This window comes from Dermacentor variabilis, chromosome 5, assembly GCF_050947875.1.
Source record: "Dermacentor variabilis isolate Ectoservices chromosome 5, ASM5094787v1, whole genome shotgun sequence".
In the NCBI taxonomy this organism is placed as follows: domain Eukaryota; kingdom Metazoa; phylum Arthropoda; class Arachnida; order Ixodida; family Ixodidae; genus Dermacentor; species Dermacentor variabilis.
This window is the reverse complement of record NC_134572.1, coordinates 51,825,643-51,843,799: the sequence shown is the minus strand read 5'-3', so window position 1 is coordinate 51,843,799 and position 18,157 is coordinate 51,825,643. Positions and strand designations below refer to the sequence as shown.

Below are 18,157 nucleotides of genomic sequence, written 5' to 3'. Positions count from 1 at the left end.
CAAGCAGCATGTATTCAACCTTGGTCATTGCAGCGTGATGTGTTGCGCTGGGCGCTGGCTCTCGTCGTGACGAATGGAATGCGAAAGGTGATTCATGGCCATTCAATTCAGCGGAATGGCAGCAGTCACTGTTTGACAGCTTCAAAGAGCTGGTGCAGCCGACATTGTCACCCGACCCGAAGACATTGGCCAATGGTCCGGCGCTGTCACTGATCAACTGAGCGTCTGCTCTTCAACACTTTTTATCTCCGCGCTGGCGCGACCGGCATGCCTTCCACGCCTTCCCCGCTGGTGTGCCGTTCGTGACGTAACATTAAAATGTTCGCTCGGCTGCTCGGTCAAGTTTCGGTTTCGCGCCTTTTACCGTGCAGCTCTTAGGCGCCCGTACCTGCGGCTGGCGGTGTCGTCGTCCCTTGTCATTCTTGTAACCGAGCAAACGGTAACAGCAAAATGATGAAAGAGCGAACGCGGAGCGCGGATGAAAGACGCCAATAGCGAAGAGAGCGCGAGGAGGAAATCGGTGGAAGAGGGTATGGCGAAATCGTGAATAAAAGCGTAGAGCCGCGCCCGACGGGGTTTGCGGCGACAATGGCTACGATATGGCGCCTCAGGGCATGTATGGAAACAAAGCGCTGCATGAGTGGAGGTCAGTCTCCAGCGGCTGTTGCGAATCGCACCCACGTGACACGATAAGCGATGCAGTCGTGCCACATTTCGTTGCGTTTGAAACGTGCCACACGAGACAGATTGTCCGCGCCAGCTAACATACCAAAAAATGAAAAAAACGTGTGCAGCTGCGCTCAAATATCGCATTAAGGAGTATCGTAATCGCGGTGAATTTGTTGCTCATTTAAGATTATATTCAAATTTGTGGTACACTTCTGCAACCAGACGCGTGACAGGGGAGTCTCGGGAATCTAAGAATGCCATTACCTTGACATGAGTAAAAGATCGTCGGAGATGCCCTTTAAGGCTGTAATATATTTCGTTTTACATGACACCCAGCTCAAAATCAGCAATAAAGTAATGGATAACTGCGAATTAATTCTGACCACCCGGTGAGCACTGAGATATCTGACATGAAAAGTGGACAACAGTAGCCATTAAAACTTATTTAACGCAGTATTCGTGTCGTATGACGCATCTGTGTCATCATGTTTTCTTGCCACAAAGATTTGACAAGAAAAAAAGAAAAGTTATCAACGATTAGATCATGCCCCCTGACTGCGATGAATCTATAAGATAAACCGAGCGCTCTTTATACACTCAGGTGTCTGTTAAAATGATTCGTGTTAATGTATAAAAAAACTCGGCATGCACTGGCATGCCTACATGGTGCAATAAAATGTTTTGTAGTGCTTTACTAATTATGGAAAAATATAGTAGATAGCACCGAGCGCGGTGTGAAGACAAGCGGCAAGTGTAACTTATTTTTGTCTGTGCAGAACAGGAATTTTGTTAGCGCTTTTCTTTCGCAAGGTTGTAAATTTCAGGTTCGCAAACTTCAGTAAAAAAAAAAAGAGACATTGAGAGGGACCTCCTTTATACCTGAGACTTCAACAAGCGTTAATTATCCGAGTCCATTCACTCGAAGAATGACGGCATGGAGCCGTAATACGAGTACCTCTCTTATAATTTGAGCCTATTTTCATTTAAGATACCACGAAAGGGATTTCATATTGGCACTGAAAAGAGCCGCAAGAAAAACGTATTGAGCATTTCGCTATAGATATAAAGCAAGTATAGTTGGGCCAAATGCTTGGAAAGAATGGCTTTCGCCAGGGCAGTATTCAGTTACTATGCTATCAAGCAACACGATTCTGCACAAAATAAAGAAAAAAAAGAAAAGGCCAGCGCATTTATTTCCGAAAATTTCGTCGCGACAAGATCGGTGCTATCTAGAGCTGCCGAAACAATTTTTGCATCGACTAAACCACTGCGAGACGTAACGTGCACGCGTATTCGTAAGGATTCTTTTGCACCAATACGAATCATTCACTTTGCGCCCGGTGTTTGGGCTTACAGCGTATTCCGGCAAAACTTACTGGAGGGAAGTTTGTTGGCGATGCGGTCGTTAGGCTACCATCGCGACTATGGGTAGTACAAGCATTGCGTCCCGCATCCGAGGAAAGGGACGGATTACGTGGCGATTCGACAGATATCTCATTACACTACTAGAACGTGCTAAATCTCACAGAGCCACAAGATAAGGCATGCATTCCAGGTCTCGTGCGCTCGTTATTAGCTCTCCCGTTGATGACAGTGGCCGGCGTGGTAACGGTGATGATAGCGGGCCACGGCTCTTTTAGTATCTATCTACCAACGACACGTTTGTATAATCTTCAAATTTGTGGCTTTAGACGTTCCCCCGGCATTATTAAGTGTGATTTATATCTGGAAATTCCCGAGCGATCGCAGTTTTCAGAGCACCTAAAGGCAATAATAAATCTGCGCACACTGCCAATCGTTGCGTTTTGTAACGCAATATTTCGTTGAAAGTGAACAATCTGTCAAGTCACAAAGCCGCTTGAGGCCGTATATAGAAAAGGCTTAGAGCCAATCTATACGTACTGCTCATCATTCGTTTGCTGGCTGAAGCACCATGCTCGCAACTCCCGGATACAGTTAGCACTAGGGTTCCCCCTGGCAATTCTTGCGGGAAACTTGATTCCGGCGCTGTTTTGCGCGAACCTATTAGGGAGGGCGGCACAGGTTTTTTTTTTCTTTTTAATTTTAGCTGAACCAAATTTTTTAAAATATTGCCCATGGCTAGATAGCACAATTCCAACCCTTGATGTAAATTACTCAAGGAGATGGCCATTGCATCTACGAGAAGTCAAAATGTCCAATTAAATAATTAACATGACGACACTAATTAACTTTCTCATTGATTACCTTACGCCACATATTTCAATCTGCGAGTTTTAGCTGCTGAGTTCACACGACTTATCCACTTGGAACGAATTATCCGGACTGCACCAGTTCCGAGATGTCGGTGTTTAATGTATCTGGCGAAATGCATTGGCGTTCCAGTTACTTCTGTGAGAAACCACTGTTTTTTGCATACAAGCACAAATGTAACTGGAACACCAATGCATTTCGACAGACACTTCGAAAATTAATATCCCGGAACTGCTGCTGTCCAGAGAATTGGTTCCAAGTGGATACGCCGAGCGAACTCAGCGGCTACAATTCGCAGATTGAAATGTGTGGCGTAAGATAATTATTCAAAAAGTTAGCTAGCGTAAGAATTGATTCGAAGTGAATACGCCGTGTGAACTCAGCGGCTGTAATTCGCAGATTGAAATATGCGGCGTAATATAATTATTTAAAAACGTTAATTAGCGTAATTACGTTACTCACTCACTTGAACATTTTGAGTCCTCGTAAAAGTAATGGCCGCCTCATCGAGTGATTTAGATTAAGGGTTAGAATTATGCTGTCTGTTACAGGCAAGCTCTGACAAACTTGGGGCAGCTAATAAAAATGAAAAAGGAAAGCACCCTGTATAACAAAAAAGAGAATTCTAGCAAAGTACGACCCCTCCGCGCAAATGTTTCCGGAATGAAAAAATTGCGAAAAATAACTTCAGGCATACGCATATGGACTAAGGTCGAGGAACCAGTCTTCTCGTGTGTTTTTACCAAGCACTAGACCTTTCTTTCAACTCCAGGCTCGACGTGAATATAATATAAAGTTCTCTATTTTTATCACATTCGAAAAAAAATTTTCTTAGATGGGGGGGGGGGGGGCGCTGTCCGACATACGTACTAAAGCTGGCGAGTGCGGTAATTAATCACACTCTCTCATATACTTAATTATGCTTAAAACGGCTCGCGTCTGTTATAAGAATGCGCCCATAATGACACTTTTAGAAGCTGTAGGCGAAACACGAGCTGCACTCCGTGAAAGGTCAAAGCTCTTTGGGGAACGTCGCCTAATTAAACAAACACAGAAGTCCAAAATCAAAGGTCAGAAAAAAAGATACTCAGAATAAATAAATATATGAATCAGTGATAGAGAGAGAGAGAGAGAGATGCTATCCGGATGTGGGGACTAACTTTGTCCTCAATATTACCAATTAAATTAGGGGGATTTATGTACAAAAGACACTATAGCGCAATGAAGAAAACCGTTCTTGGAGGGCTCAGACTTAATTTTGACCAGCTGCGCTGCTCCGAATGGCACCTAACGCTCGGTACACGAGCATTTTTGAATTCCGGCGTCATTTGTAATGTGGTCGGCACAATATAATGAAGCAAACACACGACGCCACATTGTACCGCATAATGTCCATGATTTAGAGTCAGTGAAGCACACACGATGAAATCGCTAGCGTTGGCAAGTAAGGAATTACAACGAGAAACCTCGAAGCAACAACTAAAACTGCCGATTTTTTGTTGCCTTCAACAGGCGGCAAGTGTACGTTTCTACTGATGGAAATGAGCGAAGCAGCAGTTCACGAGAGGGCCGAGCGATATCAAAATTTATTAACAACGCTGATTATTATTTACTGATCCCAATGGCAACGTTTCTAAACCCTTTGGGGCACTAACTATTATTTGCCCCACCGAACGGGAAAATTCATAGCATCTCCCTTTAATATTGGAGAAGCAGAAGATTTTGGGGCTATTGTTTTCACTCGTTCTCAGTCTTCTACAGCCTTCATTAGAAATAAAAAGTTGTACAACATTTTTTTAACTATAGACCAACTAATTATGTTATCGCAACTACGCGGCCTTTGTTGTAGTAAAGCTCTAGTAAAATTTACGCTTACGATGGACGAAAGCGATCAACAAAACTTAGCATCACGTTTCGTTCGCAAACGTGTCTTTTTTTCCTCTTTTTTTTTTGCAATTTAAGGAAGACGTGGTGTAGTCCCCCAGGTGCTCATTACTATATAATAAACATTGGTTTCTTCGAAGGGCCATCATTTCATAAATACCAATTACGAGTTCTCGTCGCCACGGGAATTTCCTGAGTTGTGCTTTCTGTTTTATTGTCATAAATCAGCTTATTCATATTTAAGGGTTCTAAAAGTTAAAAGGCGCAATAATATTATTACTATAACCTAAATTTTCGAATGTCATTTCGCTACTAATGAATCCGCGTCGATCAGCTGCCAAACATTTCTGATACATATATTATTCCACTGTTACGCGAACGCGTAACATTACGCCGTATTAAAGCGCAAATTGAGACACGTCCGACGTTGACGCCACTCGGCTAGCAAAGAGTTGAAATGCAATCGAAGTCGCAGCGTGACAGAAGTGTGCGGGGAAGAAAAAGGACTCAAAAAATAATACTATAAAGAGTAACATCTTACTGTCGGTGTAACCCTCCATGAGCAAAAAAAAAAAAAAAAGAACTGAGTGTCACAGTATTACAACCATAAACACTCTTAAACCAACTTAGTTACACCCGTTCACGCGCAATGTCTGGTCTACAAGCTGGCTTCCTGCTGTAAAATCCGGGCGTTAAACCATAAGAAGCCGCAAATGGCTTTAAAAGGTTGTAAGTTGACTCAGCTGTAGCATTAACAAGACTTTCCAGGGCGCCGAAGAACAAATCTACAATACCGTCCCTTCCGCTCAGCAGACATGCGAAATTTTGTTAAAGCCATCATTTAGCGAGACGGAGCGTCGTTATCACGCTACACATCACACTCATCCAGGAAGTACTTGAGGATTACGTCTCCCAACATGGCAGTGCAAATATACACACCGGCGCCCTTTCAGCGGAACGATCGCTCTGCACTTCGTTACAGCGGTTACTCTCGAATTCGACGCTTCGCTATAGGTAAACGTGAAGATAAAAAAAAGAAAGAAAAGAAAGCCACACGTCACGTGTCCTTTTCGTGCGACAAACTCACCCGGGTAGTACTTGAGCAGGATGTCCCCGGCCGCGGCGGCCGTGTGGTTGTCGGCGGCGTGTCCAGCGCCGTCCATCGTGGTTCGGATGGGCTCGCAGCGGGCCAGCAGCGTGCTGCCACCAGCGGCTCCAGCACCGGCGGAAGAGGAGGCACCACGACCGAGGACGACAACACCACCACCGCCACCACCAGCGCCACTGGCGCCACCGGCTGCCGAAGGCGAGGACTCGGTCTCACGCTGCGGCTGAGACGAGAGCGGCGCGCCGTCCTCTGGCCCGACAAACACTGGCACCGTTCCGCGCAGGCAGGAGCACTGGCCCGTCAGGGCATCGCAGCGCGCCCCGGCGGGGCAGCCCGGCACGCAGGGGCGAGGGCGGCCCGCGCATCCCGCGCCTGAACCCGGGAGCAGCCGAGGGAAGGGACGGGGAAGACGGGGAAGAAGGGGGGGGGGGTCGTTGAGGGATCGAGAAAGAGGAGTCAACTTTAGCGTTCGTCGAAGACGGCTGCTAAAGGGTGCAATGTTGGGACACTTAGTTCGTCTTATGTAAAAAGCGTGGAAACAGCGTGGAAACAGTGCGAGGAACGAGAGCGGAGACAATAGTATTGAAAGTTGCCACGAGTTTGTGTTTGGTTCATTCTCAACACAGCTGACAAGGATGGGACGTGAAGAAGCAAAGGGAAAGACAGCGCTGACTAGCATCTAAATTTTCACTGAATGAAAAAGATATAGCATGATATTCAATTTGGTGGGGCCACCAAATTTGGTATGGAGCTATCCGTCTTTTCTCCAATGAAAATTGAGGTGATAGTCAGCGCTGTCTTGTATTTAGCTTCTTTGCGTCCCGTCTTTGCAAGCTGTTCCGAGGACAGGATCCACACTACACGTGGTTTGCCACATGTGGAAAACCACCCGTTTTTATGGAACCTATATTCTCGGAACAGCTAGCAAAGACATGGCGGTGTATATAGTGTTGATAATCTGACACCACGCTGTCAGATTGTGAAAACGCTACGAAATCAGGAAGAAAGGAAAGAATGCAAGAGAACAGAACGAATGAATTAAAGAAGGCAAGCGTAAAATAAACCATTGTCATGTCGCCAATTGCCTAATCTAATCGCTAAAGCATTTGCGCAGTCTAAGTGCGGCTACCATACGCAACTTTCCTGGTTAGACTAGTGAACGCTCATGTGATGTATTTCTGGTCTCTGCCCATGTGTTTTCTTTTTCCTTTCTTATTGTTGTTCCCACGCTTTCGAGGACTACAGATGTTTCACAAGAAAACGAAATACGTACACCGTAAACATGGTTACACCCTTCAGGGTGTTTTCTTGCCGCACTGGTAACATCCTTGCCGTTAGGGCATTACAAAAATTTATAGAGGACGGCGACGGAGCTGTAACTAGACGTGCGATGACAAAAGACATAGTTCAATACTATGTAAACATCCTTACAACCTTGGTCGCACAGAAATATCCGACAGGGAGGTTTCACATCTCTCCCTGTGAAATTGTTTTGTCGGATATTTCTGTTCGCCCAAGGCTGTCCGAATGATAACATAGTTTTAACGTCTTTTGTCATTGCACGCCTAGTTAGAGCTCGGTTGTCGGCCTCTATCAACTTTTGTAAGGAACTTACGGTAATGGTGTACCTAGAAATCACCCTTACGGGTGTAAACATTTTGACAGTGTAGATTGTCATCCGATGGGACTGATAGGTAGCACAGAAATAAAAGCGTATCCCTTTATAGTCGCGCTGTAGATACTTGTGAGGGCCATTTGTTTTTGCCATTCTTGTGAAGAGGTGTCAAGGAGAAAAGCAAAATATGGGAAGTGGCTAAGCTTAGCGAAAATTTAACCCTTTGCGTACAAACTGGGGCTTCACCTAAATTGAGCGTACCGAGCACTGCTACAAACGGCAGCTTTATTGACAGCGCTACCACGTTTGACATGATGATAAAAATAAAGCAATGTAACAAACGAAAAAAAAGAGGTTTGGAGATTTGAGTGGGTGATGCAAAATTTTTAAATTAAATTCTGTGGTGTTACGTGTCAAACCCACGATCTGATTATGAGATACGCTGTAGTGGGTGCACCCGGACTAAGTAGGACCAACTGGGGTTCCTTAATTTTCACCTAAATCTAAGTACGCTAGTGCTTTTGCGTTTCACCCCCAGATAAGTGCAGCCGCCACGACCGCCATCGAACCAGCAGCTCAACGACACAGACACTGGACTACCACGCTGAGTGAGTGCAGTTAAGCATCCCCTCGTAAATAAAGCAATGACCCTCCCCTTCGGTCTCTTGCACGCACGCACGCACGCACGCACGCACGCACGCACGCACGCACGCACGCACGCACACACACACACACACACACACACACACACACACACACACACACACACACACACACACACACACACACACACACACACACACACACACACACACACACACACACACACACAAAGTGTGTTTGTGTGTGTGAGAGAGAAAAGTGAGAACGAAGCAATTTTAAAACCACTATTAAGCATCAAAAGAACAAACTTCGGTCGAAAACTTCCTATTGTGCACATACTCCTCAGTGCCCTTGGTTATAGGGTTTTGTTTTGTGTAGGTAAAGGGTCTCTATCTAATGGATCGCCCATGGCTCTAACTACAGGGCGCAAGGATATATATATATATATATATATATATATATATATATATATATATATTTATATATATATATATATATAACTTTATTATGTCATTGATGGGGTTCAGAGGTGGCGAGTACCTCTGACGAACGCACATAATTTTTTCTGGTTCTTGCTTCCACAAGAACGCGTCAGGTTTTTCCGCACATCCCTGCAGTCCCTTAAAAATGGCTAAAGCGAAGTGACATGCAAGCGATATGATAAAATCAGAGGTAAGAGATGAGGATAAAAAAACAAGCGCAAAAGATGCTGCAGCATTTCTAAGTGCATTACTTCTGCATGAACTGGCGTCCAGGGCATTTGTCATCTTGTAGCTACATGTCACTTTAACTGGGACACAGCAAAAGCTGTAGGCCCGCATTGAAGACGCAGCGCCGTGTGAACGGCACTCATAATAAATATAGCCGAGCAATCAAAATTCATTTGTAAAGGGGCTAACTCGACACGTGCCGTGTCAACAAGTTCGTCTCGACTCGTGGAAGAACTCTCACGCGCGCGACAGATCCAAGTATGGCCACATCCGCAAGCGGTCAGTTGAAAGCGAACGCGTCGAGTCGTCGTGCACGTGGAGTACAAGCGCCAATTTAAACCGAAAGACGGCGACGGTTAAACCCCTCTGGGGGGAAACGGACTCAAATAAAAGAGACAGAGAGAAATAAAAAAAAATAGATAAGCAACGATTCGCTACACCAAGGCCCTGGACTAAGTGCATCGCCTCCTTAGAGATACCGCGTCTACTCTGTGTTTCGCAGCGAAGCGAGTGTCACTTTGAGGCGACGTTGGTGAAGACAGAGATAAAACCTTTCAGAAGGTGGAGCCGGGCGCAACCAGCTTAAAACAATAACAAAAAGAGAAGGTAACGTCCCTCAGAACCCTGTCTGTTCTATGGTCACGTACTGTACGCCGGTTTCCAGCTCCTTGCACACAAGTCCAAGTCAATTAAAAAAATAGCGGAAGGCACTGAGTCGTCAGAAGAGCTTTTACAGTTCCACCAGGTGCCTCCTCCTGCTGTCTGTGTTTTCTATTTCACTTGCCCTAATTAACAAAATTAAATGACTTTTAAAGTTCTCTCCTAATGGCTAAGTTGGGAATTAGAACCTTGCTGGAAAGGCTGGGCAACACCTGAATAAATCCGTTCGAACGTAGTAAGATTTTAGTCATTATCTTCTAGGCCACAAAAGTAGACCCGCGGAGATGTACAAAGAAGAAAACATCAGTGAGTTGTGTCGAGTTAATTTCCCCTATACTTGCTTTACTTGGCATCATTGGCGTCGGCTTCGTGTGATTGGAAATTAGACAAAAAGGCTGGCCTCCTCGATTCCCCCTTGTGGTTCTTGTTTATTGCTTAGCGACGGTCTCGATATTCGAACTCTCGATGCCGTGATTGAGGTGGCATACACTGGTTTGTTTGCTAGTCGCCTGCTCCTAAGCTCGCACACTATGTGCCACCTGCTGTTAGTAGGATGTTCTACATTCGCAGCCACGCTCACGAGTTGTGGCCCGCTAACACCTACAGGGCACACATACAAGACTGCCCAAGAAAGACGATGGGAAAACGATGTGACGGTAGGTAAATAATTAGAGAATCAGGCGCGCAAAGCGAAAAGTGTGGCTTTAGTCCCCACCTATGGCAAGCTGTCTTTTCGTCCACTTTCATTTCCATTTATCATTTCTACAAAAAAAAAAAGGCGGATATCACGCACTGTGGCAATTGCTGTTGTGCGATGTATTTTGCAGGTTCCTTGCTATCCAGCGTTGTTTGAGATTCCGCGTACCCTTACCAAGGAACCAACATGTTTGTGTAAAATTCGTTTGTGTGTGTAGACCAGGAGGGATATCAGCATGGGGACGACCACATCGAAGGCTATCGTACGGCAGCAAATTCACTATTTCTATAGCGGTATGATTTGCACGACGGTTCGACGGGAGCCTACTACATAATGATTGTTGTGTTTCGCTTAGGTAGTGGACAAGCGTAGGTCAAATAAACGCGGATTTTGACCTCACAAGCAACTACGTGCTATACAATCGTAATTACTTGTGACTATATCATGTAATGTATCTTAAAATGACGATGACATTTGTACTCGATCGAAGACGTGTTAAAACATCATTAACTTGAGCGATCCTGAAGTTGGTACAGTGGCGCACAAATTATACGTATCATAAACTATTACGTGGAAAGTACATGAAAAAGTGGGCCTGTCCCTGACACAGTGTAGTCTAACGCGGCACCTCAAAGCGCGAGCTGTCACAGGGAGTGAAAATTAGAAAGTACCACGTGGCGCACTCGCCATGTATTTCAAACAGCTGGACGCCTTTGGGCCAAGAGAGGTATGCGTGCTGCCATCGTGTACAACAGCCCAGTGCTTTAACCAACAGGTCACGCTCTAAAAAAAAAAAATGGAAGAAAAAGAAAACGCGGAAAGGACAATTCAACCTCCAGTTGAAGTCGATGAAAGACAATGTTTTCCTGAGCGAGTTGAAGGGAGATAGGGCCTGCGCAGTCACTGCGCACCACACTTGTTCGCATCACCCGTTGCGTGAAGACAGTAGTAGGAGCTTCGGACTCATTTGACTGCCCTGTCTTCGGGATCAGCCCACAATTTTAGACTGCACTATCGTCGGGGTTGGCTTACCTTTTATGAACTGCCCTTTTTCAGGGGTCGGCTCGCAATTTGACGTATCATGACGTAATAACTATTTTAATATCATTTCCTCGGTTTTACATGCCAACACTACAATATAGTTATGAGGCACACCGTAATGGGTGACTCCTTGTTAATTTTGACCACCCTGTATGCTTTAATGCGCACTTAAATCTAAGTATACACGGGTGTTTTTTGCATTTCGCCCCCATCGAAATGCGGCCGAGGGCGGGTTAGCCTAGCTAACCCGTGCACCGCCTTATGTCCGATCCTGCAGTGGTAACTTGGGAAACGGTGCGGTAATTTTTTCTATCGGAATTTTCCAATCTACATTCGCCATCGTGTTTGTGGAGTCTAGCACAGGAAACATGCCAGAAAAGTGGTGAGTGAGCGCAATGGCAATTGTACGCCTACGTTGCACGCCGACCTTAGCTGTAAGAAATGAATATATTGTTCATGAAGCCGATGTTCATGTGGTTCATATTACTCTTTTGGGATCATGCGAATTAATCAAATGGCATACACAAGGAGTCACTCTATACCCAGCTGATATATACGTAAGCGGGTCGCTCTGCTTCAGCAAACGAACGAAAATCAATACAATAAAAAAGTTCTTTTTTCCATGTGTTTGCCGGTGCACACAAAGACAAAACAGCTGTGCCTCTTAAAGGGAGGTTAAAACTGAGCGAACTAACGAGGACAGCGAAATAAGTGCACAACCGTACCACTGCGCTAGTGGCGCGTTGTGTCCTCGTTACTGCGCGCCGTTTTAACCTCCCTTCAAGTTTGAACCAAGCAGCCCTCAAGAACTTCCTACTGTGCTTCTTAGGCATCTTCGTTTTATGTAATGATGCTTCTGCGATGGCAGGTAGTCCAAGGCGCAATCATGCGCACATAGGGCGTCAGCATATATAGCAGTGTGTGCTACCGGCGACCTCTTGTCATTGCCTTTTCCTGTTCGCATCGACGGGTAGCAAATGGTAGGATATGTGAAGTAATGATATTCACGTAGAACGGGCAGCCAATTTAAGGCACAGTTACTCAACGATATTTCGTATCTTAAAGGGAGACCACAGAAATCGGAGTATACTCACCACTAACAAATCTGCACGCGCACAGAAGTGCTGATGCGCTCCGCCATGCAATGAGGGACGCTACGCTTTTGCCGTTCCACTCGTTGCCGCGAAGGCAACGCCGCTCGGGCAGCGTGAACATTCTTCACGTCGCAATAAATAATAAGGCGCAAACGCCTATTTAACTTAAAGGCCGCGATTTTAAACAATACGTAAGGTGTACTCAACAAGAGTGGATTTACGTACAGTAGTCTGCGGCCAAGTGGCCAGCGTCCAGCTCTATATATAGCCTTATTTAGCGTCCCTTTCTGTGGCAATTCAAAATTATAATTTATACGCGAGCCGCGAAGAGCATAACCGATTTTATCGCTACGAAATCACGGTGTTCTCATTTCCATCAGTATCTCGCGGCACTTTGTGGGCGGTTTTCTGTCACTTTACAATAATACGCGAGGCGTTCACACGTCGGCACTAAATGGTTCCCATAATTAACAGCTAATAACAGCGCCTATGTACACACGTGTCGCCGGGAATTTTCCCACCACGTATTGCGCTTCCGCGGCTTCTAAAACTCAGCGCCAGGTTAACTGAGTTTTAATTATCGGCACTCACACTACCCTTATCAGACGGGAAGAACCAGTGTAGTCAAGTCATCAACACTGCTCGCACTTAATTAAAACAGGATTATCTGTGTGTGGATGCGCTTTATAAGCCCGGGTGGATAGACACTGCGACTGAATTCTGATGCAGTTATTGAGGCAGCTTAGGTTAATATAGGACCAAAATATGTCTTTAAAAAGAAAAAGAAACGCACTCTTCAGGAAGATGGATCTTCGAGCAGCTCTTTATGGACCTATTGTCATGTTTTCTTTGTTATCTTTACTGCTGGAGGCACTAGAGGCGTCAAGAGCATCAGATATATCAACAAATCATAAAATGTTACCGACAGAAAAAAAAAATATTAGAGCCGAATTTATTACGAATGATGCACAAGATTTCTTCCAATAATCGCTCGTGCTGTATAGCTGCGAATGTCTAAAACTCTCCTCCAGCTGCCTCATTATGTATTTCATATTTATTTATTTATTTATTTATTTATTTATTTATTTATTTATTTATTTATTTATTTATTAATAACAGCGGCAAATATGGGAATTTAGTAAAAAAAAAGCTTTTCCGCAATTATTGTAGTGGAACCATTACGGGAATATAGCTAATGTCAGTATGTTTATGACAAAAGCGTCCTCGCTCACTTAAACGCGATAAGCTGACAAGCTTATATTTACGGTTTTCTTTGTTGGGCGAGCTTTTTCATTTTTTAGCGCAGTAACAACTTCGTCGATTATTATTCAATGATGATGACAAGTCGCGCCTTTAAACAGTAGCTGCATGTTGTTTTTAAATACACAAGCTCACAACGGGGCATTCTACTTTGCGCATTAGGGCCTGCCGTGGCTTCCACGATAAGCAAACTGTGGCACAGAACCCAGTTTCTTCCCAAAGGTAGACCTTGCCTGTAGGCTTAGGAAATTTGTACGGTCACACGATTCTGGAATAATTGCGGCTTCATATCACAGGTACGCGCACTGGAATCTCCCCCTTCAAGATCATTAAAAGTACACCGCTATCTTATTATGACACTTCATAGTGTCGCACAAGCACAGCAGCGCATTATTTGGGCTTATTCACACAGGTGATGGACAGCCGTCGCACCACCGACCATGTCTTGTCACTAAGGCGACCATGTTCACACTGACAATACGGCCTGCCGTTCGTCTCGCATAATTTTCTCGCGATTGATGCTATTCGCGTCTGCTCCCAGCCACATCGCCACGTTCAATAAGCGTCAGCGTATGCAGAATCCTCTTCATGCACCACTGATTGGTTCATTATAGGGTTGGGACTTCAGTCGCTGGACTGAACCAAAACCGTCGCTTTGTGACCAAAGCGACCATTTGTCACTATTTGCGACCAGCTCGGTCACGTGACGTCTGCGAGTCGCCGGCGCGATAAAGCACTTAGAGTCTATTTACGCCACCACAAAAATGTAACTTGCAGCGTTCTGCGTCGTTCTATTCACTTTAATTGTGTGTGCTCAGTGGCGTAGCAACAGGGGGGGCCGGGGGGCCGTGCGCCCCGGGCGCAAGGGGCCAGAGAGGGGGGGGGGGGGGGGTGTCATATGCGTCTAAAGACACCCCTATTTCCGCCAGCTACACCCGGAGAGGGGGGTGACAGAAGACCTATGGGCCCCGGGTGCCAGACGACCTAGCTACGCCACTGTGTGTGCTTGTTCTAAAAGCTTCGAGCTAATAGATTCACTGCTACGTAGGTCTATGCGCTCTTCTCGTTCTACTATTTCTTACCATCGAAATTTTTTTGCTTTGACGCCGTCTTACCGCGGCGCATGGCGTTGCATTTAGACCAGCGGAACCGACAGTAAGCGCTTAGTCTCCAAAGCTGCATCTCGCTCCTCTTCCAACTGCATAAGCCCGCTCCACCGGATGATGGTCGACACACGTCAGTGATACGAAGCATTTCTCTTCACACTTCTTCTTCGCAACTTCACAGCACTTCTTCGTCAACTCAAAAAAAAAAAAAAAGGAAAACGTGGATCCGACGCATTGTTGTAATCTAAGTGATCTCATGGGGATGCGAAGCTTCTTTGAGTTAGCGAAGTAGCAGCAGTAGCGGATGTGACACGTGCGCAGACTCGTCGCACGTAGCTGTTAGCTCTCGTTTTAAGACGACGGCGATGTGTGACATTTGTCGGAAGAACAAGAGTCGTGAGATGTGTATGCACTGTGAAGTACAACACATATATAAACACATTTAAAGCGTTTATACCCGCTGTGTCACAATGGCACAAACCTGGGGGAATAGGTAAAAATGGCGTGACGACTGATCAAATGGCGAAAGAATGCGGTAGGTCAAATATAAGTACTATAAGAAAATCTACTAAGCCGTCGAATATCAAACGCTCTTCCAATAGGTAGGTAACGACAGCTTTCCTTTAGAAAAAATAAGATAATGATGCTGTTTGTAAAGAGTGGAGGGATCTCCCGTCACGGACACCATAAATGTATCCCTCAATATAGACAAGAGCAAGGCTACTGTCAGCGCACAAGAATTAAGCTGCAGCGGAGCCATCAGCACTCAAACCATAAGCAATGAAAAAGCCCTTAGGACGCCCACTCACTAAGCCAACCCACTCAGTAAGCCCACGCATTCACCACTGCGCAGTTTCCGTTCGCTTTTTCCTGTCTAAGCGGCTTGATCAAGCCTGTTGAGCGTTGAAAGTCTGCTGGGTATGATTAGAGACACAGTAGGTAAAAGTGCCAAAGACAGGAATCAGTGATGCATCTGCTTCTGTTCTAGCTCAACAGAAATAATGCTACGAATCTTGCGAAAACACGGCGTCGCTACCATCACATCCTGTTTCACTTTATAAGGTTGCATTTCGTCGCCATTCCCCCATGAAAACAAAAAGTTGCAGAAACGAGAGACTTCAAGCGCCAGCAGCACACAGTAAAATATTAGCTTTTTTCTTTTCGTTTTCGCTGCTTAAGATATGATCTCAAATTTCTTTTGTTGGGACACTTAGGTATTCCTAGAAGCGCATAAAGAAGATGAAACGCAAGGAAAGGAAGCCTTACATAATACTTCGGAGCACCTGAAGCTCCAGTGGCATTTGAGGTTGCGCCGGTTGAGCTACCTAACTTAGCAACAGATCTCGGTGCTCTTCTACGCTGGGAATCTTTACCGAGTTGCGTGGCGCAACACAGCATCTGGCCACACAACTGCAAGTATACAGTGCGGCTCGACAGAGCTCTGGGAGCTTCAGGCCAATGGAATTTTGTTCCTCGTGTTCATTCTGAAGGCAAGCTGTCAGTAACAATGGCAAAGAAGCATGCGCGAAAGCACTAAGAGAGCATATGTTCTCTATATTTATTTTTTTTCCCGTGGAATATTGCGCACAGGTGGCTTACGCTCAACAGCGTAACGCATTGAGGAGTGCTCTTTATCACTGATGTTTCGCTTCTGTTTGTGCAGCGTCTTTTTTTTCCAAATATTTAGTAGCACGCGTATTAGAAATGAAGTAGAAAAAGTGCAAACTTAAAGACCCAGATAATATGCTTTCATTGTAAGCGCTTTACACACGCGAATCAGCTAACATAAAATGCTTAATCCAAGCTCCGCCAGGGTTTTCTTCGGCCACGTAATCCCGCCACTCGCGTGGGGCATTTTTGGTTCCAAAATGCAGATGAAGTGGGGTTAAAAGGATTTTTTATTCCTGGCAGTAAAAATGAAGCTAAGGAATGACACAAAATTCTACTCCACTGGTGTAGGCCAGTGTATATAATCCAATGCCTCTTGCTTCATAGGGCTGGCGCGGGCCCAACTACGCTATACTTATAAGCCATACTTAGAGATAATCCATTCACCGTCCCTAGGCGTCCGCCACGTTTTGCTGCATCATTGGGGATTTGAATTCGCGGCGGATCTTTAAGGAAACCATCTGATCCTTTAGCTCATTGAAACCAGAGGACGAAGGTTATTTTGCGTTCGTTTCATTTCTTTTATCAGCTAAGATAGCCATATCCTCATAATTTTCATCATCCGTATAGTCATCAACATCATCATCATTACCACCACCACCACCACCGTCACCTTATTATGATGATAATCATTATCATCATGGACCATCACCTGCGTATATACATGGTTTGTCCGCAAAGTAATGAGACTGGATATGGCAAAAAGAATTTATTGACCCGATCGGTACTTATTAATAAAATTATTGAGAATAGTCTCCTTAGGTGTCGATACACCGCTGCCAACGTGAAATCCACGCTGCAAAGCTTCCCTGGAAGTGAGCTGCCGTAACCCATTTCAGAGACTCTGTGACAGCCTGTTGGACGGCGGGAAAATCATCGAAACGGTGACTTTTCAGGCTTCTCTTGAGCTTTGGGAACAGGAAAAAGTCTACCGGGCTCACATCGGGTCTGTACGGTGGCTGCGGCAAGGTTGCTGCCTCGATCCGGGCCAGGTAGCCGGTCACAACAAAGGCGGTGTGAGCTGTAGCGCTGTCGTGGTGGAGCTTCCAGCGATCGGCAATCTGCGGTCGTTTCCGTGTGACGGCTCTATGAAGGCGCTTGAGGACTTCATTGTAGAGCACGGTGTTCATGGTTCGTCGCGGAGGCACAAATTATCTGTGGGCCACCCCACGCTTGTCAAAAAGAAGGCAATAAGCATTGTTCTTGCCTTGGACTTCGAAATTTCCGCTTTCTTAGAGCGCGGGCAGTTCGCAGTCTGCCACTCCGAACTTTGACGCTTGGTTTCAGGTTCGTACTGGAACACGCATGATTTGTTGCCTTTTATTCCGCTGCCTGAAAAAGCACCGTTCACTTTCTAACTGCACCAACGTCTCGCGGGAAACGCCAATTCGTCGTTCTTTTTCGTTCACCACTCAATACTTTCTGCTCCAATTTCGAACACACCTTCCGCATGTTAAAATCTTCAGAAGCAATTTTTTCAACCATTTTTTTTGCACATATTAAGGTATTCGGCGATTAATCTAATACTAAAAGGACGGTCGGTGTCTAGGATATTTTTTTACTTTGGCCACACTTTTGTCCCACCCACTCGTTAAATAGCGTCCAGATCGCTCCGTGTCGTCAACAGCTTCCCGTCCCTTCTTGAACTGACTGAACCACTGGAAAACCTGAGTACTAGAAAGGACGTCGTCTTCGTAAGCCTCCTTAACCATGACAAGTGCCTCGGAAGCGGTTTCGCCCAAGTGAAGCAAAATTTAGTCGCGTACCGCTGCTCCCGCGAACATGGCGTTTTTGATGTGTTCTGCCGTGA

At 45.4% G+C, this 18,157-nt stretch overlaps 1 protein-coding gene across 2 annotated transcripts in view; it reads right to left on the bottom strand.

Moving 5' to 3' along the window:
* The window catches only part of LOC142582597 (thrombospondin type-1 domain-containing protein 7B-like), a 290,129-nt gene that overhangs the window by 133,542 nt on the left and 138,430 nt on the right, over positions 1-18,157 (bottom strand). For both annotated transcript variants that reach the window (XM_075692478.1, XM_075692477.1), the window contains exon 26: positions 5,873-6,265. In XM_075692478.1, coding sequence (XP_075548593.1) covers positions 5,873-6,265 — 393 coding nt within the window. The remainder of the gene's footprint in view (positions 1-5,872; positions 6,266-18,157) is intronic.